General features: G+C 43.5%; 1 protein-coding gene across 1 annotated transcript in view; it reads right to left on the bottom strand.

Moving 5' to 3' along the window:
• The window catches only part of NEB (nebulin), a 236896-nt gene that overhangs the window by 154671 nt on the left and 55112 nt on the right, over positions 1-27113 (bottom strand). The window contains exons 33-52 of the mRNA XM_075529049.1: positions 26610-26714; positions 25065-25172; positions 21970-22281; positions 20783-20989; positions 18801-18905; positions 17495-17602; positions 16152-16463; positions 15361-15567; positions 14241-14345; positions 14012-14119; positions 13003-13314; positions 11587-11793; positions 7067-7171; positions 5415-5522; positions 3641-3952; positions 3295-3501; positions 2931-3035; positions 1899-2006; positions 483-794; positions 120-323 (exon numbers count right to left, since the gene is read on the bottom strand). Of these exons, the coding sequence (XP_075385164.1) occupies positions 120-323; positions 483-794; positions 1899-2006; positions 2931-3035; positions 3295-3501; positions 3641-3952; positions 5415-5522; positions 7067-7171; positions 11587-11793; positions 13003-13314; positions 14012-14119; positions 14241-14345; positions 15361-15567; positions 16152-16463; positions 17495-17602; positions 18801-18905; positions 20783-20989; positions 21970-22281; positions 25065-25172; positions 26610-26714 (3657 nt within the window). The remainder of the gene's footprint in view (positions 1-119; positions 324-482; positions 795-1898; positions 2007-2930; positions 3036-3294; positions 3502-3640; positions 3953-5414; positions 5523-7066; positions 7172-11586; positions 11794-13002; positions 13315-14011; positions 14120-14240; positions 14346-15360; positions 15568-16151; positions 16464-17494; positions 17603-18800; positions 18906-20782; positions 20990-21969; positions 22282-25064; positions 25173-26609; positions 26715-27113) is intronic.

Genomic DNA, 27113 nt, shown 5'->3' with positions numbered 1-27113 from the left:
GTTCCATATGGTCACCGCGAGTGGAAACTGACATGGTTGCACCGCACCAGCCCCTGCACACCACCCAGCAGGTAGAAGGCATTATAACCTATTTCTTTTACTTCCAAAGAATAACTCACGTCACTCCTATTTTTGGCATTCGACTTTGCCAAGACGATCTCCATGGCATCGGGAATGCTGGTGAACTTGTTTTTGTCTGGTGGCTGGCGGTATTTCTTTTCACTGATGATCTCTGATGCCCGCTTATTTTTTTCTGCCTCCAACGAACCCAAAGGACTCCATCCTATGCCCTTCAGCCACTCAAGGTCAGCCTTGTACATATTCTGTGCGAAGAGACAGTAAAGGACCCTTTACACAAGTGACTGTGTGATAATCAGATGCATTTTAGATTGTCAATAATTCCTCTGACTGGTTTCTAATTTATCTATTACATGCTATTTTCACGAGATACGTGTCTACCATTTGATTTAACCGTAACTGACCTCACTCTGTAGTTCATAAACTTTTTTAGCTTGAATAACATCATTCTGGTCAGGCAGGCAGGTCCACTGATGCAGCATGTTCCTGTAGTCAATGTCGCTGACCAGCGCCTGGCACTTCTTGGCCAGCACCACCCCCAGCATGTCCACTGGGCTGGTGTACTTGGTCTTCCACTTCTCAAAGTCCTTCTTGTACTCTCTGTCACTCTGCATTTTGGCCACATTCATGGACAATACCAGCTTCGGGTCATCTTGCACACTCTGGAATCCAATATGGTGACCAAGTTGCTTCCGGTAGCCTTGCTTGTATTTATGCTGAAATCAGAGGCAACACACTTCTGTCACCAACATATGTGAAAGTCAAATTAAGTCTAATTTGTTTCATTTGCATGTATCTGTTTCTCAAGAGTGAAACAAGAGAAGGGAAAGCTTTGCCCATTTAGTAAGCCATAGAAAGTTTTGTTTAAGTATCAAGCAAAGTTGTGATGAGGAATTCATTCCAACTAAGGGCAAAGAAAGGTACAAGCTGGTATTTGGTAAGCATTGTGTATTCTGACTTTACGTAGCATTTGAGAAAACTTGTTTGTCCTGTGTCTTTGAGGAAAATCTATCAAGATTACCCCTCTGGAATTAACACAAAACACCAGTCGCCATAACCTTCTGGGTGGACCTCGAGTTTAATTGGTCTAGTAGCGCTCCTTGGAAGTCATTGTTTTGATTGGATCTTTCTGAAGCACCCTAATGAGACGCTGACAAGTGCATCACTCAGAGATCATCATGACATAGCAGGGGTATGTTTAAGCATGGTTTGTTTGGAATAACATTGTGCATGTATGAAGTGGAACCTTAGTAGGAACACTTCTGACTGACCCTGGTCTTCTGAGAATTTACTGTCCTGAAATCTCTAGACATTCTCCCCCTCCCTCCCTCCTCCCCCTTTAATCTGCACACTAAACGGGACTCTCATTCCGCCTTGCTTAAAGAGTTTGATCTTATAGTGTCCTGTGTGCTATGCATCTTAAAGGCCCTTCAGTCCAAGGCCCCTTTTGACATAGAATCAGAGAGAAACAAGAATGGATTCTGGGAATAAGTACAACATAGGAAAGACTAAAGGAAGCAACACTACATTGTGAAGACTAAAGCCAATCTGTAAAAATAACGATCAACCTGAGGTTGCCGGATTCCAATAAATATGTGTAGAAGGCAACAGGATTCCTGGTGGCACCGTGGTTAAGTGCTCAGCAGCAAAAGGAAAGGTTTGGAGGTTTGAATCCCCCAGTAGGTCATGGGATAAGGATGTGAGGCTGCTTCTGCAGAGCATTAGATGTCTCATGGCAGAGTTCTACTCTGTCCAATAGAATTGCTCTGGGTCAGACTAGATGTAATCGCAGTGGGTTTCGAAGTCAAACTAGTACTTACATCACTAGCAATATCCCTGGAAGCTTTGGCCAGCTGTACAGAAATTGCATCAACTGGGAGATCATAGCCTTTCTTCAAAGCTTCTTCCCATCCAAGTTTATAGAGTTTCTGAAAATTAATGAAATTTTCATTAGTGTCATTACTTCTAGAGTGAGCAAACATTAAGCAAAAATCTAAATAGAGAGTAGACACCAGATTCTAAGTTTTTACTCTATCTTTAAAGATACCAAAACCAAAACAAAACCCACCCCCACCCAAAACAGAAGGACTGACTGACTTACCCTCATGTGACCTGGCTTTATTTTTACTTGTGACTCTGAGACTGCCTGCTGGCGCACGGCCTGCCTGCTCAGAGACAACATTGACAACATGGACCTTTCCCTATTCTGAAGTATAGTCTAGCCTCACTATTCTAAACATAAGAAAATGGATTCTTAAAAAGCAGGTCACAATGTTTTAACTATAGAAGCAATAAAGGTCACGGATGATGAAATGCCTTTTATGGGTTTCAGTGAACGAGCAAACCTTTCTGAGTCGAATCCATTGAAAGGATGTACTGTGTGAAAACTAGCTCATCTTTACCAGAACTTTTTTTTGGGCCAGGCACGGTGCTGGGAGACTTGCTTGGAATTTCTCATTTTAGTCCTTGCAAATCCAAGATCACGGGCACTTTATAATTCCAGTTTTATAGATGAGGAAATTAAAGTCTTGAAAAGTAGGCGATATGCTCAACATCACATCCCTTTTGCATAGCAAAGTCAACAATCGTGCTTCGTTTGTTTCATGCATCTTTTTTCGTTCGACAATGACTTTTTGACTGCCTCACGGGAGCATGCGCAATGAATACTGTGCTGCAGAAAGTCCCCGAGCTTGCCTCCAGAGGGCGCACATCCACCGCAGAGGCCCTTTCCTTACCTAACCACACTGGGACATTCTGTTTCAGTTTTACCTCAGTTGTTTGTCATTGCATCAATTAACCAACTCAGTTAATTTCGAGTTAAAATGCAAAGCGGTGATTTTTACGTAGCTTACCTGACTGTACAGCGTTTGATTCTGCTTTGCCTGTAAAATATCTGGTGTATCTGGCATAACATGAATCTTGGTTTTATCTTTATTCCAATCAATGGTATATAAATGCTGGGGAGTTTAAGAAAAAAAAAGTTGAAATCTCAATACCTATTTAGGACAAGCAGAAAGAAAGCACAAACACACACATATATTTATAGCTAGATATGTTTACGGATAGCAATTAAATGTACTCAGGAGGTGCTTTGGAGCTGGGACACAGCCTAGGGGTTGTGGACCCGGATCTCAATTTCCAAACAAGAGCCAGCGCCTGCTGCCCCCGCCTCACATTTGGCAAACGTGTGAAAATGCAACTAGCTGTCCGGCGTACCCTGTTCATGGTGTGAGCGTTCTGCTTGGCAAGCACCATGTCCATGGAGTCAGTCAGCTTCTTAAACTGGAAGGTGCTAGGGTGCTGCCGGTACTTCTGGTCACTCGCGTATTCCGTTGCTCTCTTGGCCTTCTCCACTTCTAGAGAGCCTGCTGGACTCCAGCCAAGCCCTCTGTACCATTCATTATAGTCCTGCTTATAGTCGTTCTACAAAGAGAAGAGGTAAATTCGATGTCATCTTGTCACATTAGACGCGAAAGTTATTTCTCAGCTGGGACAGAGGACAGCCCCATCTCCCCTCCCGTGCTAGGAACCCAACCATCACCCAGAAAGAAGAGATGCTTACATCGCTCTGTATGTGCTTCATATGCCTGGTCTGCTCAATGGTCATTGCGTCTGGAAGGAGGATGTACTTGTGAATCAGGTGCTTGTAGTTAGTGTTGCTGATGTTGGCTTGGGCATCCTTGGCGGCCATGACACTGAGCATGTCCTTAGGAGTGTGGTAACTGGTCTTTGTCTTCTCATAGTTTTTCTTGTACTCCCGGTCAGACTGCATCTTAGCCACTTGCATGGAATGGACTAATTTGGGGTCATCCTCAAGACTGCGGAAACCAACCATTTTCCCCCTCTCCTTTTCATAATTGTACTTGTATTTATGCTGGGAAGAAAATTTGAATAGGCATTCAGGGTGATTTTCTTTAGAAGTCATGCTAGTATCAATATTCTGTACTTCATAATAAGTGATATTTATAGAGCTCTAGAGTTCATGAAACATGTTTTTCACATTTATCTGTGTAACTACTTCGTGAGGTGAAGAACAAATTTACTAGTGTTGTTCCCATTTTACAAATAAATAAACTGAGAACCAGAGAGGGCAGTGGCTTGCTAAAACCATTAAGGATTACACTCCAGTTCTTCGGGTCAGACCACACCGACTTACACTTATGCTGTTCGTGTTGAAGAGACCACTAGTATGTAATGAGAATAAGTGACCCAAAGAAGTGGGTTATTGTAATTGAGGTCCTGAGAGATCGTGCAGTTAGCCACTTACTACTGAGAATAAGCTCACTTACGAGATCCACAGATTTCATTTTAGAGTACCTTCACATTTGTAGGACTCCCCTTCTTTTACTATTCTCTAAACTGCCATAGTAGGTGAGAAAGTTTTGTGCTTATCAACCACAAATTCTCTCAACAGATGGGAGATCTTGATTCATGGAGAGAACTCTTATTCTAGCTTATCTCCTTGTCGGTTTAGCTGTACAAGTTAGGACACAGAAGCTAGGCGAGCCGAACTATTCCAGCAGAGGAGAAGGAGAAGAATTTGGAGCTGTCAGGACAGTGTGGGAGTGGAAGTACGCTCAGCTCAATGGCTAAATGTTCTTACAAGTTAGGTTGGAAAGATAGGGGAGATGAGAAGCGGAGATTAACGACATGAGAGAAAGTGGAACTGGGAGTGGCCAAGGAAGGGTTCAAAAGTGTGAAAAGGTGCCCTTCCATGATCCCTAAGTCACTGTAAATTATTGCTTGTGAAAATCACCCAATGAAATAACATTTGTATGGGTGGTATGTTCAGGGAAGTGGTATGCTGACACATCAGCTCTCTGGGGAGAAAAAAAATCCTAATTTGTGATGTCTGGCGATTTCTGTAGCCTAAATATTCCGAGGAGGTGGTGTCAAGAGACTAATGGTTTAGCAACTTGCAAAATGTTCGATTACTTAACAATCAAATTCCACGAGTCCAAATGAGCAGACACTAGCAATTCAATGCATGCAGCAATCTAGGAGGTAGTAGGCATGAATACCACCAAACTTTCACTAAGAACACTTGTCAAAGGTCTTTGGATTTCATAACTGTGGTGATAGAGTTCAAAGTATTTTTTCTAGATCTGGTGAATCAGGGACCTGGTGTTGATGAAGGCTACAATGTGGTAAGTGATCTGTTTGATCAGAAATATCAGAGAAAACATAGAAACAAAGCTAAAAACAGGTCATGGGTAGCATGAGGCTCTTGCTATCAGGCATGCTTTTTCATGTCCATGAACTGTTTCCAGAATTTAGCCTTTATTATTTTGGTTGATTACAACCCACAGCCAGATGACTACTTTCAGTAGACTCACATCACTTGCAATGTCTCTTGAAGCTTTGGCAGCTTTGATAGGAATTGCATCGGTTCTGAGATCATAGCCTTTCTTTCTAGATTCTTCTAAAGAAAGTTTGTAGAGTTTCTGTAGAGAGAGGAAAAGGGAATGGTTTCTTCTAAATTGGAAAACAAGGGCAGGTTTTACAACAGTGAAATCCTTGCCGCATACTGGTCGGATGATCAAAGAGCAAGAGACAAGAAAGGCGAGGCTCACCAGCCATTTATCTCTCCGCCCTTCAATTAATCCTACTTGTGTTTATCGGCCAGGCTGGCACAATAAACTATCTCATTGTATTTCAGCAGAAAGCTGCATTGTGGCTCAGTAGCTAAAGGTTCTCACATGTAACCAAACTGTGTTTGAAACAACTCCCCCACAATATTATAAATTCAAATGTTCCTTTAAGAAACCACCAAAAAAATAAAATAAAATTACTGGTTTCTAATTCAGGAGCCCTCGGGGCGTAGTGTTCATGAGTTGGCAGATCAAAACCACCAGCAGCTCCGCGGGAGGGAGACTGGGCTTTCTACTCCTATAATCAGTTTCACCTCTTAGAAACCCACAGAGTCCCTGTGAGTCAGCAATGACTCAATAGGAGTGACTTTGGTTTTGTTTGGTTTATTCAGTTGTAAATACATTTTTTAAATGTAGGTTTATGGGGTTCTTTTTCTTTTAATATCTTTCAACTGACATAATGGGTAAGACATTTTACTATTTATCACTCCATCTTCCCTCAACAGAGGGGAGATCCTGATACATGGCGAACAGCTCACATTTTATCCAAAGAATTAAGGAAAGACTAAGAAATAGCCCAATATTTTATATCAAGAGAAAAGTTCACTTACAAAGGATGCCTTTACTTGTATCATTAATTTTGGGTTCTACCATGTAGAAAAATCAACAATTCCTGAAAGTCAGGAAAATTCAAATCATGAAATGAAAAGGAAAAAATGGATGAGGATTTCTTCACAACTGTAGTTAGAATGAGAAATAAAATGAAACCTCTACGCATTTTCTAACCAATGAAGCACATTCCTTGTTGTGAGGCCTGCCAAAAATTCTCTCTAGGTCCCTCTCCGTAACTTCGTGAAGCGGTCTCTACAGAAAAGGTCCCAGAGTTCTCCCTTCCTTTTATTTATTTGCTTACTTACTCATTTAAAACCATTTTATTGGGGCATAATCCATATACCAAAGAATTCAATAATTCAATTATATCAAGAAGAGTTGTACAATCATCACCAAAATCAAGTCCAGAACATTTTCTTCTTTCTTGTACTACCTGTCATTAGCTCTCATTTCCCCCATTTTCCCCTATCACACACACCCCTCCCCCCAAATCATCAATCCCGTTACTGTCCTTTATCTCTTCTTTATTGCCCAGGCTCTTCTCTTCCTGCCAAATCTCTTGACTTAGCATAGAGCACCTACCCCCGAAGCAAAATTCAACCATCTTTCACACTCCAACCTGCTCAGCAAAACCTCCATTGAAAAAAACTCTCCAACTTTCAGCAAAGTAAGAGTAAAAAGAGAGGTTTTCACTTGTGGATTCCAACGAATTCTTTGAAAACGTTCATTTTCATAGCCGAGAGGGAAGCTTAAAAGAAAGATGGCAACGGGAACGTTATACTTACGTCGCTCATATTAATAGCATTTGCCTTTGCCAGAACAATCTGGGGGATGTCAGGCATGATGTGGACTTTGGTCTTGTCAGCCTCCCAGGCTTGTTTGTACAGATGCTACAAAGTAAAAAGAAGCAAATGAAAATGTGTTGGCTACAGTCTAAAATCTCCAAAGGCGTCTATTTAATATATATAAATCTTTGTACATGTGTCATATTTTATATATTTTAATGCTTTTTAATATACAGACGAGTGTTGTTTAATGTCCATAATCTTTAATGCCTGTGAAACGAGATAGGTGATTTCAAAATTCTGGGCAGCAGGGCTTCAGGGCATCCCAATTCCCACAAGCCTTTTCCTTTCCTGTGCCTTTCCCACGGTTGGGTAGCTATAGACTCTGTAGCACAGAATCTCTGAGTCAAAATTCACTCGATGGCAATGAGACCTTCCTCTGCCCCTGACTTTAGTCAATGCCTCAGTGGCCTGGCAGCCTTTCTTTCAACCTCAGGGCAGCACAGGCTGCCACACCTCTGATCCTGCTAATGGTGCACTGGTGACATTTCGGGGCAGCACGGGTGGCCCTAGTTCTTGCCAGCGGCAATGGCGGCAGTGGCGGTAACCCCAATGGTATAGGATCAGGAAGGAGTTGCACCAATAGGTCAGCCATAATCTGGGTCTCAGCCACCAGCCACACTCCCAGCACCCACAGAATGCTCCCCTCCTGATCCGTGGGGCCACTTCTCCATGCCCCCTTACCTCCTCTAGTCCAGATGTGCACAAAGTCCTGACCTGGCTGCCAGCTCAACCCCTAAGAAGCCCAATCACACACTCAAGACGAGTTGAAAATCTTTAAGCGAGCACAGAGCCTCCTTTTTGTCGCGCAGAGCAGCTGGTGAGTTTGAACCAAAGACCATGGGGTTAGCAGTCCAATGCTTACCCAACAGTGCAACTAGGGCTCCTTTAAAAGTTACTAAAGGAAAATAATAAAAGGAGAGCGGTTTTCCTTTAAAAAACAAAAAAACAGTAACGTCTGTCCAGTTGGACTTCCCTGATACTTAGCAATTCATATCTGTGTTTTCATTAGGTAGGATCTGTTGTAGCTTTTATTTAGAAATGGAAAACGTGCTCAAACAATTTAATTGAGAGGCTATTAGATGAAAAACAAGTGTCCTTATCACCCATTTTACAGTTGGACAATAACTTCTCCATCCCAAATTATCTAGGTTTATTAAACCCATTTAGGTCATTTAAAATGTCAATTAAGTAATTATAATACATAGCATTGTACATTTGGCTTTTTAAAACTTACCATTATAAATTACATACCATCAAACCTTACTAAAATGACATACTTCATTAATTTCAACAGCTATATACTCCTGCATTAGAAGGTATGCCCCCATCGATTTAACTAGTCCTCGACTGATAGACAGGGAGCTCTGGTCGCATTGTCCGTGTCAGACTGGTAAGCACATGCTAGGGGTTCAAGCCCACCATCCACTGCATGGCAGAGAGTTGAGGCTATCTGCCCCATAAAGATGTACAGCTCCAGAACCCCATGACGGGATCACTGTGCGTCCACATCTACTGACCACAGTGGGGTTTGCGAGACATTGTGTCCCTTCCCATCTTTTCTCCTACAGGCAGTGGTGCCTTCTCTGTGTGGACATGAAGATGGAAAAACTGGTCCCAACAAGTGCCAGAGACTCGGTTGGCTGCTTTGTTCAGAGCATGCCCTTCTCCCCGTGGTCTTATCTAAATCTTGCTCAAAGAGGGAGTATAAATGCCTGGCCATTTCAGTCCAATGTCAGCACACAGGGACAGACTTTCTACCCTGAAGAGCTCTCATGGGACTGGGCCTGCAACACAGTTGGCTTCCTACCTCAGATCTATGCTGCTTCCACAGGATGCCCAAGAAAATACATTAGACCCCAAATCCATCTAAGTGATTCCTTCCAGGGACCTTAACCTGCAGCAAATAATGTGTATAGGTGCATGTTTTGAGCACCATTGGGAAGGCATTCTATGGAAACCCTACACAGGATCATCACATGTCAGAATTGACTCATTGGCTAGTGGTGATACTACTGAAAATGCCAACTCTCGGTATCAGAGTCCTGGTTCTAGTCCAGATACAGCCGTTGACCTGCTGTGACTTTAGGGAGGTCACCTTGCTTCTCTGGGCTACTTTCCTCAGCTCTGCAAGAAGTGGGATTTGGCTGTCTCTCAGTGTAACAGATCCTATTCCTATTGTCCTCATTTTTGCACCATGATCCTGAAGTTACAATCATTAAAAATGAAAGAACGGGAAATTTTGATTTATTAGTGAAAAAGAACACTCGTAATGGGTTTGCTTCTAAATCTGGCATAGAGATTTGTGCCTTGTCTTTTTTTTAATAATCTATGACCACATTAATTATCTCATGAAACAAGAGGCCTGCTCAAGACACCACCTCCACCCCTTTCTGTTGCCTTCCTCAGAACGTTGTCCTATTGTAGGCCCATTGTCTCATGGTCCCAGATGGCTGCGTGCATCTTCACACATTCAAGGCAGAAAGAGGATGTTCCTGTACCTTGAGCATAATCCTTCTCACAAGGACAACTAGCATACTTCCTCTCATATCTCGTTGGTCAGACTGGTCAGGGCTGGGTCATAGCCCACATAGGAGAATGAGATGATCTTCTTGCTTTAGATCAGTGACCAGTCATTTCTTGGTGTGGAAAGCCCCTGAGTAGGCCAGTGCTTGATACCAATCAAGAGGTTGCTTTGAACATACCCAAAGTCGCGTTGGAATTCAAGTCAGGCAATCTGCCTCCAAACAATCACAGCCTCTTGAAAACCAGCAGACCTACACTGTACACACAGGATCACCATTAGTTGAAATAGAATTGATGGCAATCAACAGCACTGCCTTCCCTGGAAGGCAGCCCCCTTCTCTTAGAATACTGCCGCTAGGAAAAACTCAACCTGCATTCCCACTGCCATGAAGTAGGTTCTAAATCATAGGAACCCTATAGGATAGACGAGAACTGGACCAGACGGTCCCTAGGCTGTACATCTGTATAGAAGGAGACTGCCTGCCACATCTTGCTTCTACAGAGCAGCTGGTGAGCTCAGCGCTTTAACCACTGCACCAACAGGTTCCTTGAAAAAAAAAAACAACCACCCAAGGTTCTTTATTTTGAAGCCAGTCTTATCAAAATCTCTATCAGTTTTCCGTGTTAGAAGGCTCCCGGGATGTCTTGGAGACTCAACCCATAACTTATCGTTCCAGTGCAACCTCATTTCCTGCAACTGTCTAATGTCAAGGTTCTTTCCCACCTTCTCTCTTTGTTAACCAAAGGCATTGCTAATCATCACCCACACACTATAGGCAGTGCTGCTGTTAGAATGTTATTGTTGAAAACTTTAAAACAGACCTCCAAAGCCCATGTGGCCATGGCATGATCTCATGGTGGATCTATGTGAAACTTCAGTAAAGCATTTCCAAAACCTAGAACAGCTAACGATCCAGGAAACTGTTTGTCTATAATTGCTCTTGTAACTACCCAGAAAAATCTCTTGTTCAGAATACACTTGTTACGTACTCTGGGGAATTCTCTGGAATCTCATCAAAGCAGCGAGGCATCAGGGATGGGCTGCAACACCCAGTTGGTTTTAGCAGGATATTCTGCTGATGCAGCTTCATGAATTATTACCAAACCTGACCTGAGACGGACTTATTTCTAAAGGAATATATTAAAAGAAAACCAAAATCCATTGCCATGAAACAGATTTTGACTCACAGTGACCCCATAGGACAGAGAGACTCCCCACTCCCCCAGAGTTTGCAAGGCTGTCTTTCTTTATGGACGCAGACTGCCGCATCTTTCTCCCTGGGACCAGCTGATAGTTTCGAACGGTCAACCTCTCAGTTAGCAGTCAAGTATATTACCACCATACCACCAAGGGGCCTTATTTAAAAAGAGGAGACCCAATTTATTCTTGTCCCTCTGTAAGACAGAAAGGTCCCTGGACAGAACACTCATCTTCAACCTGGAAGTTGGCAGTCTGAACCTGGCCCGCTGTGCATTGCAAGGGCCCTGGGGATCTGTTCCCGTAACAAGCACAGTCAAGAAGCCCTCACGGACCATCCCACTGGCTCTACCACCCTGGGGCACTAGGAGTCAGAATTTGACTCGATGGCAATGAGTTTGCTCTTTTTGCGTTTATGAGGTAGGATGGTTCCTTGAACATTTTGGGGGGTGGGGGTGTCATCCATCATGAATAATATTTTATCTTCAAAAATATTTTTTTAACAAGGACCACTGCTGAAAGTAAACCTTGAGGTGCTTCATATGAGAAGGCTTCATAAAACTCGTGGGAAATCCCATTCTCTTGTAATTCCATTTTTCTGCCCAAGAATTTTCTGCAGCCCCCCGATAGGGGAGTATATGTACTGCCAAAGAAAACACTGGGTTAGCAAACATTTTAGCGGCAGTGTAAGCTATGCCTCGATTCTCCCTGATGCCCAAGGGACTGGAAGACTTACTTCATTCATGATTTTGGCATTATTCTGGGCCAGAACCATGTTCATTGAGTCCATCAGTGTGGAATATTTCAGCTTGTCTGGATGCTGCCGGTACTTCTTATCACTGATGATCTCCATGGCTTTCTTGTTTTTCTCGGCCTCCAGGGAGCCCAGAGGGAGCCATCCAATGCCCTTCATGAAGTCGGCATAGTCAGCCTTGTACTGATTCTGCCGAAAGGGAACAGTGGTAAGACATAACCAAAGTGTCCAAGACACGAGAGAGAATTCACTATTCCATAATGCCCACTTCAGTTTTCAACCAATCACACCACGATAATAAGCTTCAACCATTTTTAACTTGTACTTTTTAGCCTTTGGGGGCATTTCTTTGCTGGAGAAATTTGAAAATTTTCTCATGTGTCCGTAAAGAAAAAGAGCTAAGAAACACCAAAGAGGTTAATCTGTCATATTGAAAATTTTCTCATGTGTCTGTAAAGAAAAAGAGCTCAGACACACCAAAGAGGTTAATCTGCCATATACTGTCTCCTTGGGACTATGCTGGCCTCATTTCCTACACATACTCCCCAGCCCTTAGATGAATGGAAGACTTAGGAAAACTCCTTTCCTCCCTTGTTCTGCGTTCCATCGCTCACTACAGTCACCGCTCCTTTGGATGTACCAGAGACCTTCCTGGGACCTTGGCCCTCTGCCATTCCTCAGCTCTGGTGCATCCCTCTAAAATGATATTATGCTTACTTTCATGTGAACACTTAAATTACCTTTATGGCACTTAATAACTCAGTGTTTATATTCCCAAAGAGAAAGATATGCTTGCTATGGCTTTTAATTTTGTTTAGTTTGGTTATTAATTTAAAATACACTTTCTCCCTAGACACCAAGTGAATTCTAGAGTGGAATTGCTGATTTTCAACTCCTTCAGTCTTCCTCATATTTATTCTAAAACTGCCTCATTTATTACCTCTCAGTATTTCACAAGTAAGACAGGCAAAGTCAGAAGTACCACAAGATAAAAATAGATTGAGTGTGCGGGGCAGGAACTTTTGAGTCATTTGCTCCTCCTGCTTTCCCGTTTCCTCCTCTGTGAAGACCCTTTTATATTTCACACACGGGTCACTATAAGAATACATCCTTCTGCATTTTCTTTCTCAAGACAAAGTTCATTGGTTACTCCTAAATTCCGAGTTTCACACTCACAGCAACAAAAGGAGAAAATCAGACTTTAGTTTCTAGAATGGATGCTCTTTAGTTAAAAGATACTATTAATACGTTCCCCCTAAAGTACTAAATGCAACACCCTGTGGGAAATTGCCCCCACAGCCCTCTCAGGAATGCACATTTCTTGAGAGTTACAGTCATTCCTGATTGGCTTCCTATGCACACAGCAAGCGCTCTTTAAATACCGCGGCTCTCACGTACATCACTTTGAATCTGCATCATATTTTTGGCCAGTTCGAAGCTCATGGCATCGGGAAGCAGATTGTAGGTGTGGATCACATTCCTGTAGTTGGCATTGGTGGCCACTTCCTGGGATTTCTTGGCGGCCACCACACTGAACATGTCCACTGGGGTGTGGAAGGATGTCTTGGATTTCTCATAGCCCTTCTTGTATTCCCGATCTGACTGCATCTTGGCCACCTGCATGAAGTGCACTAGCTTGGGGTCATCCTCTAGGCTCCGGAAGCCAATGTGTTTCCCTTTGGCTTGTTCATAGGCTTGCTTGTATTTGTACTGTGCACAGAAGAGGAGGCGTGGCAGTGGACATGGTAAAGGAGAGAAAACACAGTATCATTCACGAGACCTCTTTAGTGTTTAAGAAAAAAAAATACATGATGAAAACTGCTTCAACATTTGAAAGGAAGTGGTTCCCAAATGTTTCCCAAGTCAGGAAACCCAAGTGTTTTGCTTTCGGTTTCTCCACTGCACTGTAGTGCAGCAAAACAAAATGGCCTCAGCAAATCCAAGAGGCGGGCACATGTGCTGGCTGAGACTTACTCCAAAAGCATCTTTCCGTACTCGACCATCCAAGAAGCAGAAAAGGCTTCAACATGATTTTTGATGAGACACCTTAAATTTAGAAAAGAGCCTGACTATGTGTCCCCTCTGTCAGCCATACACATCTGCGTTCCCAGGAGCCCTGGTGATGTAGAGCTTACCAGTTGGGCTGCAATCCCCATGGTCAGCAGTCCAGAACCACCAGCGGCTCTGAGGGAAAAAGACTCAGCTTTCTACTCCCATGAAGAGGTAGTCTCAGAACCCCACAGGGGGTCACTATGAGTCAGCATCAACAGGATGGCAATGAGTAGGTTTGCTTAGAATTGCCGAGAAATGATTTAAATCACCCAAACCCTGGTTCCCGAGAACCTGCCAGCTTGACCTAGTTGCTCACACTTGCTCAGCCTGAGGGAGGCCCAGCAGCATCACTTACATCGCTGGCGATGTCTCTGGAGGCTCTGGCGGCCTTTATTGAAATTGCATCAGGCCTCAGGTCATATCCTTTCTTCTTTTCTTCTTCCCAGCCAGCTTTGTACAGTTTCTACAAGATGGAAACAACAGCACCTATTTATTCCCAAGGCCATGTACAAGCCCGACGTTCCTTAACGCTCAGTTCCCACCAAGCGTCTCCTCTGTATTTGCTCCGTAGCGCATTGACTTACGTCGCTCATGGTGACTTGGTTTACTTTGGAGAGTAAAATATCAGGCGTATCAGGCATGACATGAATGGTGGTCTTGTCTTTGTTCCACTTTTCAGTGTAGAGTCTCTGCAACAACAAGACCGGGTGGATGATTTCAAAGCAGGACGAGTCTACAAAAATGCTACTTAGAAAAAGGGATTCCATGTCCTCATGGCCAAGGAGGTTATGTCAAATATTAGAGGGGGGAAGGGGGGGGAAGCATTTAGGAACTAGAGGAAAGTTGTATGTTTCATCTGCACCCTGACTGGCTCGTCTCCTGTACCCCCCCCCATTATTGTGATCCCAATTCTACCTTACAAATCTGGCTAGACCAGAGGAGGTACACTGGTACAGATAGGAACTGGAAACACAGGGAATCCAGGGCGGATGATCCCTTCAGGACCAGTGGTGAGAGTGGCGATATTGGGAGGGTAGAGGGAGAGAGGGGTGGAAAGGGGGAACTGATTACAGGGATCTACATATAACCTCTTCTCTGGGGGATGGACAACAGAAAAGTGGGTGAAGGGAGATATCGGACAGTGTAAAATATGACAACATAATATTTTATAAATTATCAAGGGTTCATGAGAGAGGGGGGAGCAGGGAGGAAGGGGGAAAAATGAGGAACTGATGCCAAGGGCTTAAATGGTGAGCATTTTGAGAATGATGAAAACAATGAATGTACAATTGTGCTTTACACAATTGATGTATTATTGGATTGTGATAAGAGCTGTATGAGCCCCAATAAAATGATTTATATATATATTAGAAGTGGGTTGGACTAGGAAGAAGATGGACTGAGGAAATGGAATAGCCACCACTACCAACCACAAAGATCCTTTTTATCTTGAACAAAAAACCATGTGTCTTGACCTCACAACCATGTGGGGTCCTGGGGTTTGCTCCTCCTTGTGGTGAAAGACAGTCTGAACATCAGTTTAGAAGAAAACCCCTAGGACATGGTGAAAAGTATCCAACCCCCACCTTCTGCAGCACTAGCACCACCAGACAAACACGAAGGCAGGGGAGAACTCCAGGGTCATTGCCAGGCTCAAGCGCGTGTGTGCGTGCGTGCGTGCGTGCGTGCCATGAGTGGTCTTACCTTATTCATGTTCAGTTTGTTGCTCTTGTTGAGAACTTGTTCCATGGCGTCCATGGAGTAGGTGAACTTGAGCTTCTCCGGGTGCTGCCGGTACTTCCTCTCACTGAGAATCTCTCCTGCTTTCTTGGCCTTCTCTACCTCCAGCGACTGGATGGGAACCCAACCAATTCCTTTCATCCAGCTGGTGAAGTCGGATTTGTATAGGTTCTTAACAACAACAAAAAGAGAGAGATTCTCAGTTCAGAAAGGGTCAGGTCTCAGGTCCTTTTGCTAGATAATTTAGTCATCAAAAAACAAACAAACAAAGAAAATGACAAATTACCCGCTCTTTACTTCCAACTGTCATTTAGAAAAAAATTAATAATAAAAGGAATTGCATGCATGGTGGTTTTGAACATGAAATCCTGACAACCACCCCCTCCAATTCTTTTTAATCTTTTTTAAAAAATAAGTTAAAAGAATAAATCCCATCTGCCTTAACTGTAGGGCAAAGAATTTTGTACTGGAAGAGATGTACCCATCCTAACCTCTTGATTTTTTATATGATGTATTGGCCAAACAGCCAATGTTTTTGAGTTGTTAAAAATAATATGTAATAATACAAGAGCACCTCATCTTGTTCTAATGAATACAATCCTAAAACTTCACTTCAGGGAGGAGACTGCTAATGGCAGAGAGTTCAACTGGTTTTAGGATGGAAGAAGTGGAATCTCCAGTTCTTGGGCCGCCTTTCTGCTGCCTGGCCGTGGATACCTAGCCCTGTGCCGGCGGCTCCGCGGCCCATTACGTACATCGCTCTGAATCTGCATCGCGTTCCGGGAGTGCTCCACGTTCAAGGCGTCGGGCAGCAGTGTGTAGTTGTGGAAGGGCTGCTTATAGTTGATGCTGGTCGCCACTTCCTGAGACTTCTTGGCGGCTGTCACGCTGAACATATCCATGGGGATGTGATAACTGGTCTTGCTGGCTTCGTAGCCCTTTTTGTACTCACGGTCTGACTGGATTTTGGCCACATTTGTGTAGTGAACCAATTTAGGGTCATCCTGCAGACTGAGGAATCCGATTTGTTTGCCTTTGGCTTTCTCGTAAGCCTCCTTATATTTGCACTAGTTGAAAAGGACAGACAGAAGTTTAATAAGAGCACAGAAAATATGATTCTGGATTTATTCCTATTAAGACTATGAAATAACATATCTACCATTTATCCCAATTTACAATGATTTCTTTTTAAAATTAAAATGTTTATTGAGTATCAACATTTTATTATAAAGGAATACTTACAGAAATCCCACTTGTTTCTTTTCCTTCCACTTCATCCTACTCATGCTCCCAAAACAAACACCAAACTCCCTGCCATCAAGTCAACGCTGACTCAGAGTGACTCAATCAGACAGGATTTAACTACCCGGTGAGTTTCTGACACTGTAACTGTTTGTTTGTTTGTTTGGTTGGGATTTAATACATATATATCATTCCATAGTTTAACAATGTCAAGTAGAATTGTACAATTGCTACCACAATCAGTTTCCTATAATTATTTCCATGAAGCTAAATGATTTATGTTAAGTACAAGTGATATCTGATAGAATCCATATTTCTTCCTCATTTTCAAGAACTAGGTTTTTGTGGAAATTGCAAAATTTAAAAATTATATTCCTTTAAAATATATGGATACTATTTTGATTCAGTGTTATTTTGGTATACCAAGTAAGTAGGCCTCTTTTTCCTGACAAAATATAAATAATATAAATAAAGAACAGTAGTCAAGTTATTAGCAAAGGTATCAGAAAGGGTCAGTTGTCAGGTGCTAGATAATTCAATCTTTTTTTTTTTAAAAAGGAGAAAGAAAATGAAAAATTACCCACTCTTTACTTCCACCTTTCATTTGGAAAAAATGACAGTTTTTAATGAGAATTCAAATATTTGATAATATTTTATCCTTGGTAGTCACTATATTAATTCTTTAAAGATATTTTAAGTGAGGCTCTATTAAAAAAATAAATGTCATTTGGGGTATTCAGAAATATTTTTAGGTTATAATTTATTGTTTTTGCTTTCTAATGTAACTCAAATATCCCAATTAAGAGTCTTTAAAAATATATGGAAGTAGAGCTGATTCCTTTTGAATTCAACTTACATCACTAGCAATATTCCGTGAACTTTTTGCAGCAACGATTGGAATGGCATCTGTTCTCAAGTCATAGCCCTTAGCAATGGTTTTCTTCCAGTCTGCTTTGTAATGAGCCTTTAAAACAGGAAGGATCAGTTAATCATTTGACATAATTAAGAGAAGATTGAAACAAGTGCCTAAAATGGTTCTTATAAAATCTTATAAAACCTGACACAATCGATTCCTTTCCATTAAGAACACTCGTGGAATTGGGATAGTTTATTATTTATCTATCTGACTCTTTTAAAAAACACCGGCAAGCAGCTCTGAATGAACAATATGATTTTAACCTCTTTTAAAAGGTGTGCTTACATTACAAAGATAGAAATGCAGGGTAACAGGGTTTTTTTCCTTCATAATTTTGTCTCCCCAATTTGTGATAATATGCGTGCACATTTTTTGTATTATTGGTTATGAGGCATTTGAAAACTTCAGAAAAATATAGAGACTAATATTTTAAAATTATTATGTGATACCACACAGCTTCAATAAATCCTAATATTTTGCTTTGATATGTTACTTATAAAAGCAGGAAAAAAATTAATAATCCAAAAACATTCAAGTGAATACTAAAGTTTACTTGGGGTCCAAAGAGAACCTAAAACTTTGGGGAGAGTATAAAATTTATCAACTTAAAAATAAGTATCATCACCAATTAAAAATCTAGAATACCCCAGAGAAGGCCTAGTTGACAGAAATGAGTTTGTGGAGATAATTCCACTTAACTCCTTGGGAGGTTTTAATAAACAACAGAAACAAATGCTTAAGAAAGCAAGACTTCCTAGGGACTATGCATCCCTACATTTTCCAATCTTATCTCTCCCATTTTGCTCCATTTAAAGAGAGATAGTATTGGTCAAGCTACTGAATTGATTTCACCATTTCTAATGAGTCATAGTCTATTGCCTGGAAAAACCGATGGTACAAGCTGTTAGCACTGGATTACTGGCAGGTAGCTTGGAGGTTTAAATCCACCCAAGCTGCCTTGGAGACGAGCCTGGGAATCCACTGAGAAGCTTACAAAGCAGTTCTACTCTGCACACGTGGCATCTCCCTGAGTCGGCGTCAACTCCACAGCCACTAATGATGGCAACCAGTAACATCTTATAGAGCCCTCTAGTGTCACGGTCTCTATTGAGGATTTAATCCAGAGTCTCAAAGGAAGTCCCCCTCAGTTGACATTCCTTCACCTTCTCATCGGGAAGCTTCCCAGAGCTGGAAAGCAGTGGCTATCGCAAGCAAAATGAGACAGGCCTGGGGGCCAAAGACTCACCTCACTCATGTTGAGAGCATTGACCTTGGCTTGAATGAACTGTGGCAATTCGGGGTCCATGGTGTACTTGTGCTTCAGTTTCTCCCCCTCCACCTTGTAGTTCAACTGAAAAGAAAGGAGGTGGCGTGCAGACGGCATTAGCTGACATAGTGCGCTTCATCGAGCTGAGACGCTTGCAAACGAAGACTCTCTTTGTGCTTTGCCAGGTGCCAGGTACCTAAACCATCAGTCAGGGGAGCCTCTGAGAGATCTATGCATGTATTCATTGCACCAATATGTCTTTTTGAATAGTGCTGTGCTGTCACACTACAGTGTCACACCACACCGTGGTGATAGTCTTGCATATAAAGTGATGGGAAGGGGAGCCCTCGTCCCTGCCTTTCATGGATAATGGCACCAAAGCTCCAGTAGGGGAGACAGAGAATCAGCTGGCGAACTATAAAGAACAGTTCAAATCGGTGATGCGTTGTAATGGGCATACCAGTTGGTGGTCAGGATGGTCAGCAAAGGCTTTCTGAGGAAGTCACGTTGAAACACACACTTGGGGAGGTGAGAGAGAAGCAGGCAGACAAAGAACAGTCCAGGGGGCTGATGGACCTAGAGTCTAGAAAGGGCTTGGTGGTGTTCAGGAAAAAAATCCCCAGTCCTGTGACTGCAGTTTGTGGAGGGAGGCCCGGTGGCTTCCACGGGAGAGGGAAACAATGCCTTCTGAGTTAAGGCGGGTCTTATGAGCCAAGTTAACAAGTTTAGACTTTAAGTTCAAGAAGAAGTCTTTAAGGGGTTGTTAAGTGAGAGTGACGGAATTTTAGTTTTATTCTAAGACGGTCTCTCTAGGTATGTGAGACTCGGGCCCACACCACAGTGGTTCCCATGAGAGAATTGGTGGCAGCTGAAAGGCAGAGGTGTGCAGACAGGTTTGCTGAGAGGTGTTCAGGAGCCTGACTCGGCAGATTTACCCGCCATGGGGATTCACACAGGCCGTCTTCAATGGTGACGGTGTGACTGCCTACTTTCTGGCTTGATGCAATCAGGGAAATGTTCAGCGTGTTTGGGAGGGATGGCTACAGACTCCAGTTTCTTTAGCTAACCGGAAGAATGCAGTGAGAAGTGACACCACAAATCTACAGATAATTTTCTAATTTAAGCCAAGCTGTGTTCTAAGATCTGAGGAATAAAACCGCAAAACGTCTTCCCGACCTTGCTTGCATTTATCTCTGGCCTTGCTGAAGAGGTTTCCAAACAACTATGCAATTGCCACTAAGTCGTGTTGTGGTTAAGGGGTTCAACATAAGTGGGTTAAGTGCAAAAGTTACTATACAAAAGGTCAATATTGCGTAGCCTCCAGCCATTGCAGGGAAAAAAGATGCAGCTGTCTACTTCCTTTAAGATCCACCTTGTTGGAAACCCTAAGGGGGCAGCTCTCCTCGGCTGTAAAGGATGATCATGAGTCAGAATGAACTTGAGGACAAAGAGATGAAATGACACAGCTCCTGGCTGAAAGAATAAGAGCCCCTGACAGACCTGGACTTAGAGAGGAGACCCCAGACGACTCTGAAAGCCAAGTGCTTATCTCCTCCCAGGCGTCCTCGCTCTGAGTGTCTCAGAACAAGAAGCTAGTATGTATGCACAAGGGATTAGGACAGAGTGGAGCCAGGTGGGATTAAGGAAGCTCAGAGAAATATGTTTTCTTTGACCATTCAGACAGTCACAAAGAACAGCAATGTTCTCATTTTGAAGCACTAATGGGTAGGGGCTTTCCTATGAATCGTACAGACTAGTCATATGAAAGCAAATTTGAACCCTCCCTCCCACTTCCCTAATTTCTTCCTAAGCAAGCTCCCCTTTGCTTAAAAAGGAAATCTGTTCTCTCACACTTCTGAAAGCAGTTTGCTAAATTAGATGCACCTTCACATACTGAATTAAGAAAAACAGGTGAGTGGGTTGTTTGCCGGGGTTACTCATGGGCAAGGGAAAATGCTTACATCACTTAGCTGCTTCGTGTTCTGCTGAGCCAGAACCATGCCCATCGAGTCAGGCACACTCGTGAACTTGATGGTGTCTGGGTGCTGTCGATATTTCCTCTCATTTAAGGCTTCGCCTGCTTTTTTGGCTTTCTCAACCTCCAGAGAGCCAATAGGGATCCATCCGATGCCCTTGAGGAAGCTGTTGTATTCATCTTTATACACATTCTGCAAGAGAGGCATTACAGATGAAGAGATCTCTTAGCGGTAATGTGTCTGCAAGGTACACTCCGATCACAGAGAGTGGAAGAACCACCCCTCTCAGCATGCACACGTCTGTGATGGGCTCTGTCTGTCCCAGAGCTCATGACCTGGAATTTGGTAATAAGATAGAGCAACTCTGCAGGTAGAGTGCCTTACACAACACCGAAGGGAATCTAGGTCATAGATTTTCATGCGTACTGTTTGAAAAACAAAACAAAACTGTATTGCTTGTGGCAATAAACTGGGTCTTCCTTTCAATTTCACGGAACCCTCTGAAAGTTTGTTTCCTCTAAAGCACCTCTGCCAGCCCTGCTGTCCACCTAGGCCAGTCCTGATCTCAGCGGAGGCAGAGAGACACTGTCAGGGAACCACAGGAAATGAGCCCCACTCTTTCCTTGACAGAGGACAGTTCCTCCAGCAACCTGGCTCCTGCGGAAGAAATGCTCTGGATGTGAAACACCGTTCCTGTGCAGCGCTCCCTGGATCAGGCTGCCGTTGCAAAACCTTGCTGCTTTATCTGAGATGACTCGTTCCATAGATTTACATGAATGACAGCCTGACCTTGAGATTTTAAAAATGGAAAACTTTCCTGAACTCAGAAAGAATAGGGACTGCTCCTATTCTGCATCACACATCTGTTACCATTGAAGCTGGCCCACCAGAAGCACCTGTTTCCTCCTGGTGGGAAACAAGAGGCTTGCACCAGGAGCGGAATAAGGTGCCGTCTTTGCTCCAGAAGACAATGCCATGGTCATTATGAGCTAAGCACAGAAAGCCAGCAGAAGCTCAGTGTGTCTACCATGCCATTGTTAATCTTTCAACAATGACCGGTAATGTGACTGGGCTTATTTTAACATCCTGAAGTCGAAGAAAATGGGAAGACCCATCATCCGTTAGGTGCTCTTCTCATCTCTGGGTCTGGCATGCTACGCACACATACTTACATCACTCTGAATTTGATTCACATTCCTGGTGTGCGCCAGACTCAGGGCATCAGGTAGGTAGGTGTAATGGTGCAGCGGCTGTTTGTAGTTGACGTTGGTGGCAACATCCTGGGCCACCTTGGCAGCTGTTATGCTGACCATGTCCCCAGGGGTATGATAGCTGGTTTTGGTGTTCTCGTAGTTCTTCTTGTATTCGCGATCGGATTGCAACTTGGCCACGTTCATGTAGTGGACCAGCTTGGGATCATCCTGGAGGCTCCTGAAACCCACATGCTTTCCCCTTGACTTTTCGTAAGCTTCCTTGTATTTATACTGCAGAGACAGAGACAGAACAGCTCTCAGTATTTCTAACACATGCCACCATTACAGCGAGGCACAAAGGCATTGAGAACCTTGTGACTTTCTGGAAGATGACACGAACTACACGCCACACCCCCCTCCCGAGTGAAAGCATTTATTTCAAACACTGCTGGGGTCTCAAGGGGCTGTCATGATAAATTCAGAACCAGTGTCTTTTCTTTGCTGGGAATCCTACAGCTGATGTGCATATAGTTTTTAAAAATCCAACGGAGCGTTCATGACATGCTGAAAATTGAAAACCAGCATCTTGACTTCTCCAGGATGGTAATTGTGTGGGGGCCCCATGTTATTTCACTCAGCATTGGAGATTGTCTGCTCCCAGGAGCCTAGAGGTACACAGACAACAGGTGCAGAAGAGAACTCTACTCGGAAACGGGTTAGACTGAGGTCTTCCTGGGGGGTGGGCAGAACACATGGCTGTTTGTTGTCTTAAACTGAACTAATGCGTGGTTAAACAAAAACCCTCTTCTTTGAAGGTGGTACGTCCGGGGACCTTCAGCCACTCCGTTTCTCAGCAGCTGCTTTTCAGACCTGCTAGTGAAAGAGCTGTAAGGGAATTAATGGGCAACAGTAAAAGCAGGAGCTGCTGTGGGCTTCTTCCATCAGTAAAAAGTTCTAAGGACGAAACTCTGCTGCTAAGGGCTCTCACTGCTGGAACTAGCAACAGGCCTGGGGACAGAGCTATATTGTGATAGGTCGAAACCTCAATTTTCATAGAAGAGAATGCAAATCCACCTAAACCTTGCAGTACCCTGTGCCTGCTGTGTAAGCACTCATTTACAAATAAGGGGTTAGCAAAGGAAAGGGATTATCAAGCAGTTCCCAGGCAGGCTAGACAAATCATCGTGCAAGTGCTAAACTCTTGATAAAGTCAAGACTTTAGACTTTCACTGTCTCCTTAAAGCTAGGAGTGTATTTTCTAGAGGGGTGCACTGTGCACAACCCATCGGGGATGACATTTCAGTACCTTCCCTACAAGCTCTTACTATCCCCCCACCAGTGTGGTCTGCCCACGGGTTATTTCTTCCTTGTGGACTTGCCTCAAGCCACTGTGGTCACCAGTGCAACAAATAGGATGTGAAAATGGAGTGCCTGCTTTTTGGAAATGTTCTTTTCCAAAGATGGGATTAATTATAAATGTATTTTTTCTATTACAAACAAAATGGGCGTCCATTCGCAAGAATTGATGCTGTAGCCTAGGAAAGCGGGCTTTCTCCTCATTTGGCTTGTAAAAAAGACTCTACATTTTATAAAACTGTATGTTTCAGTCTCCTTAATATAAGTATAAGGCAGCCATTCATCTGACTGTAGCATGTTCGTGTCAGTCAGGTTTCCCCACTGAAAGCGAATGGGAGCTGTCAAGGGAATGTGTCAGGGGAGATAATTTGAGTTATGAATCAGGGGAGAAAGCCGCTGTCAGATTTATGACAGCTCTACCAGGGAGGGTCAATTGGAAAGAGCACAACAACATTGAAAAAGTGACAGGTTTTCAAAACAAAAATTTCTGGAGAATTTAAATGGCATTAATTCAAGGTCCTACATCGCACCCTGACTGACCCATCTCCTCTCCTAAACCCCTCTATGAGGGGATCTCCAGTGTCCGACAAATGGGCCTTAGGCCTCCACTCTGCACTTCCCCCTTCATTCACTATGGTATATATATATACAGACACACACATACATACATAATATACATATATATACACACCACAGTGAATATATATATTCTCTTTTTTTTTTTAGCATGATGCCTTATGCCTGGCCCCTTTGGCACCTCGTGATCGCACAGGCTGGTGTGCTTCTTCCATGTGGGCTTTATTGCTTCTGAGCTAGATGGGTGCTTGTTCACCTTCAAGCCTTTAAGACCCTAGACACTATCTCTTTCGATAGAAGGGGGAAGCGCAGAGTGGAGACCCAAGGCCCATTTGTCAGCCACTTGGAGATCCCCTCATAGAGGGGTTTAGGAGAGGAGACGGGTCAGTCAGGGTGCGATGTAGTACCGATAAAGAACACAGCTTTCCCCCAGATCCTGGATGCTTCCTCCCCCCAACTACCATGATCCGAATTCTACCTTGCAGGACAGGATAGGGCAGAGATTGTACGCTGGTGCATATGGGGGCTGGAGGCACAGGGAATCCAGGGTGGATGATACCTTCAGGACCAAGGGTGTGAGGGGCGATGCTGGGAGAGTGTAGGGTGAGTGGGTTGGAAAGGGGGAACTGATTACAAGGATCCACATGTGACCTCCTCCCTGGGAGAGGGACGGCGGAGAAGAGGGGGAAGGGAGACTCCAGATAGAGCAAGATATGACAAAATAACAATCTGTGGATTATCAAGGGCTCATGAGGGAGGGGGGAGTGGGGAGGGAGGGGGAAAAAAGAGGACCTGATACAAAGGGCTTAAGTGGAGAGCAAATGCTTCGAGAATGATTGGGGCAGGGAATGTGCGGATGTGCTTTATACAATTGATGTATGTATATGTATGGATTGTGATAAGAGTTGTATGAGCCCCTAATAAAATGTAAAAAAAGAAAATGATGAGGGCAAAGAATGTACAGATGTGCTTTATACAATTGATGTATGTATACGTATGGATTGTGATAAGAGTTGTATGAGCCCCTAATAAAATGTTAAAAAAAATCAAGGTCCTATTGTCTCCAGTGACAATCATCTAAACAAGCGCACGTGCGATGACTTGTGAGCCAGACCCCCCCCCCAAAAAAAAAGGTTACTCACATCACTGGCAATGTTCCTCGACACCTTGGCCGCAGCGATGGGAATGGCATCCCCCAGCACATTGTTGCCTTTGGCTATCAAGTCGTGCCAGTCCCGTTTGTAACACACCTGGGATGGAAAGGCAGGAAGGGCGTTAGCACGCTGTCTATGGATCAGTGAAGGGATTCTGTAACTTCTGGATGTTTTGTTCTTTTCCAGACATAAGCTAAAAGGATCTGCCAGAGCAGCACACGCCGGTTCAGGAAGCCACATTAAAAAACATGACGGAACAGGAATGGGAGAAGTGATACCAGGAGGCTAGGGGGAAGGTGGGGAGAGGAGGGGAGGAAGGGGAACCCATCCAGATGATCCACACATAACTGCACCCCCACCCTCCCTAGGGGAATGAACAACAGAAACCGCGGGGGAAGGGAGACAGCGGTCGGTGTAAGATATGAAAATAATCATTTACAATGTATTAAGGGGCCACTAGGGTGGGGGGCAGAGGGGGGGAGGGAGGAGCTGACACCAAGGGCTCAATAGAAAGTGAAAGTCTAGAAAATAATGCTGGCATTGCATGCACACATGTGCTTGTCATAATTGGTGTATGCATTGTTATAAGAGCTGTAAGAGCCCTCCATGAAAGGATTCTTTTTAAAAAGAGCAAACGTGATCTTCAGTAGCATATGCAATCCCTGAGCAAACATGACCTTCAGTAGCATATGCAATCCCTGAGCAAACGTGACCTTCAGTAGCATGCAGTCCCTGGTCTCTGCACTGAAGCATATCTGACAGAGCTACACGTATCAAATCACCAGGAGCCGCATGCTGCCCAGCTGACCCTGCTTTGGGGGACCCCAGGTGAACCCCTGTGCTGCACAGGGTTTTCAGTAGCTGATTTGGGGAGACTCGGATCCCTAGCTATAGATTAGCAGCTGAGCTATTCACTCTTGGCACCACCTAGAAATGCGACATACTCAATAGGGACAATGAAAAATGAGAGGGGTCCTGTGATAAAAATGTGAGAAACCAGTGGAGAAAATGAAATTGTTTGTCTTCTGAAAGGAGGATCAGGAGAAGACCTGGTAGTCAGTTTTTGTCTAGTTTGTTTGTTTGTTTTTAATTGGAGGTTGTGGTAAGAAAAAGCATTTTTTTTCTTTTTCTTTCTGAATGGCCTAACTACAAATCTGTGTAGCTGGTCTAGGGGAATGTATTTTGTGTGCAGAATAAAGAATGTTATATACATGAGAGTGGTCCTACACTGGAAAAGCCACTGTAGAGGCAAAGAGCCAACATCGTGGGATAAGGCAGAGGGAAATCCACCTCAGCCATTGGCGAGGCCCCATTCTACTCTCTCTCACCCACCACCACCCGTGATGCTAATGCTGAGCTACCCCCATGGCCGGGAGGCCTGCCGCTGTGAGCTTCTGAGACGGTGCGCCTCTTTCCAGGATTAGAAAGTCTCGCTTTACTACTGGAGCGTGGCTGGTGGTTTTGAACTGCTGACCTTTCGAATAGCAGCCCAACTTGAAACCACTACAATACCCCGACAAAGATCCCACTTACATCACTGATATTGTAGGCATTGCACTTGGCCTGAAGAAATTGAGGAAGGTCAGGACTCATTGTGTATTTGTGCTTCACATCTTCCCCTTTAGCTTTATATAAGATCTGCAAAGTGCAACCACAAAGATAAAATGTATGACAGGTTGTGCAAAAAAGACAATCCATTAATTACATATGTAAAGGCAAACTTTAAAGGGGTTATTTTTAATACCAGCCCCCACTCTTTCTATTGTTAAAAACCAACCATCAAAGGCATTTTCCCAGCTTAAAAAAACCCCACAAAACCTAGACATCTTGTTTTCTTTAGAAACACCCAAGCTTTGTATATCACAATAGAGAGAAAAAGAAAAGTCATTAAGAAAATAATAGACATAGAAATCTTTGAGTGCCACAGAGCAACGGGGAAAATAAACTCAAATGTAAATACCAGACTCAAACGTGAATATCAAAAGTCATCACATCATATAAATTCATTACCAGGATACAATCTTGAGTTGACAGTTA

Source organism: Tenrec ecaudatus, chromosome 13, assembly GCF_050624435.1.
Source record: "Tenrec ecaudatus isolate mTenEca1 chromosome 13, mTenEca1.hap1, whole genome shotgun sequence".
Taxonomy (NCBI): Eukaryota; Metazoa; Chordata; class Mammalia; order Afrosoricida; family Tenrecidae; genus Tenrec; species Tenrec ecaudatus.
Note: the sequence above shows the minus strand (reverse complement) of the source record. Positions and strands in the feature narration are given on the sequence as shown.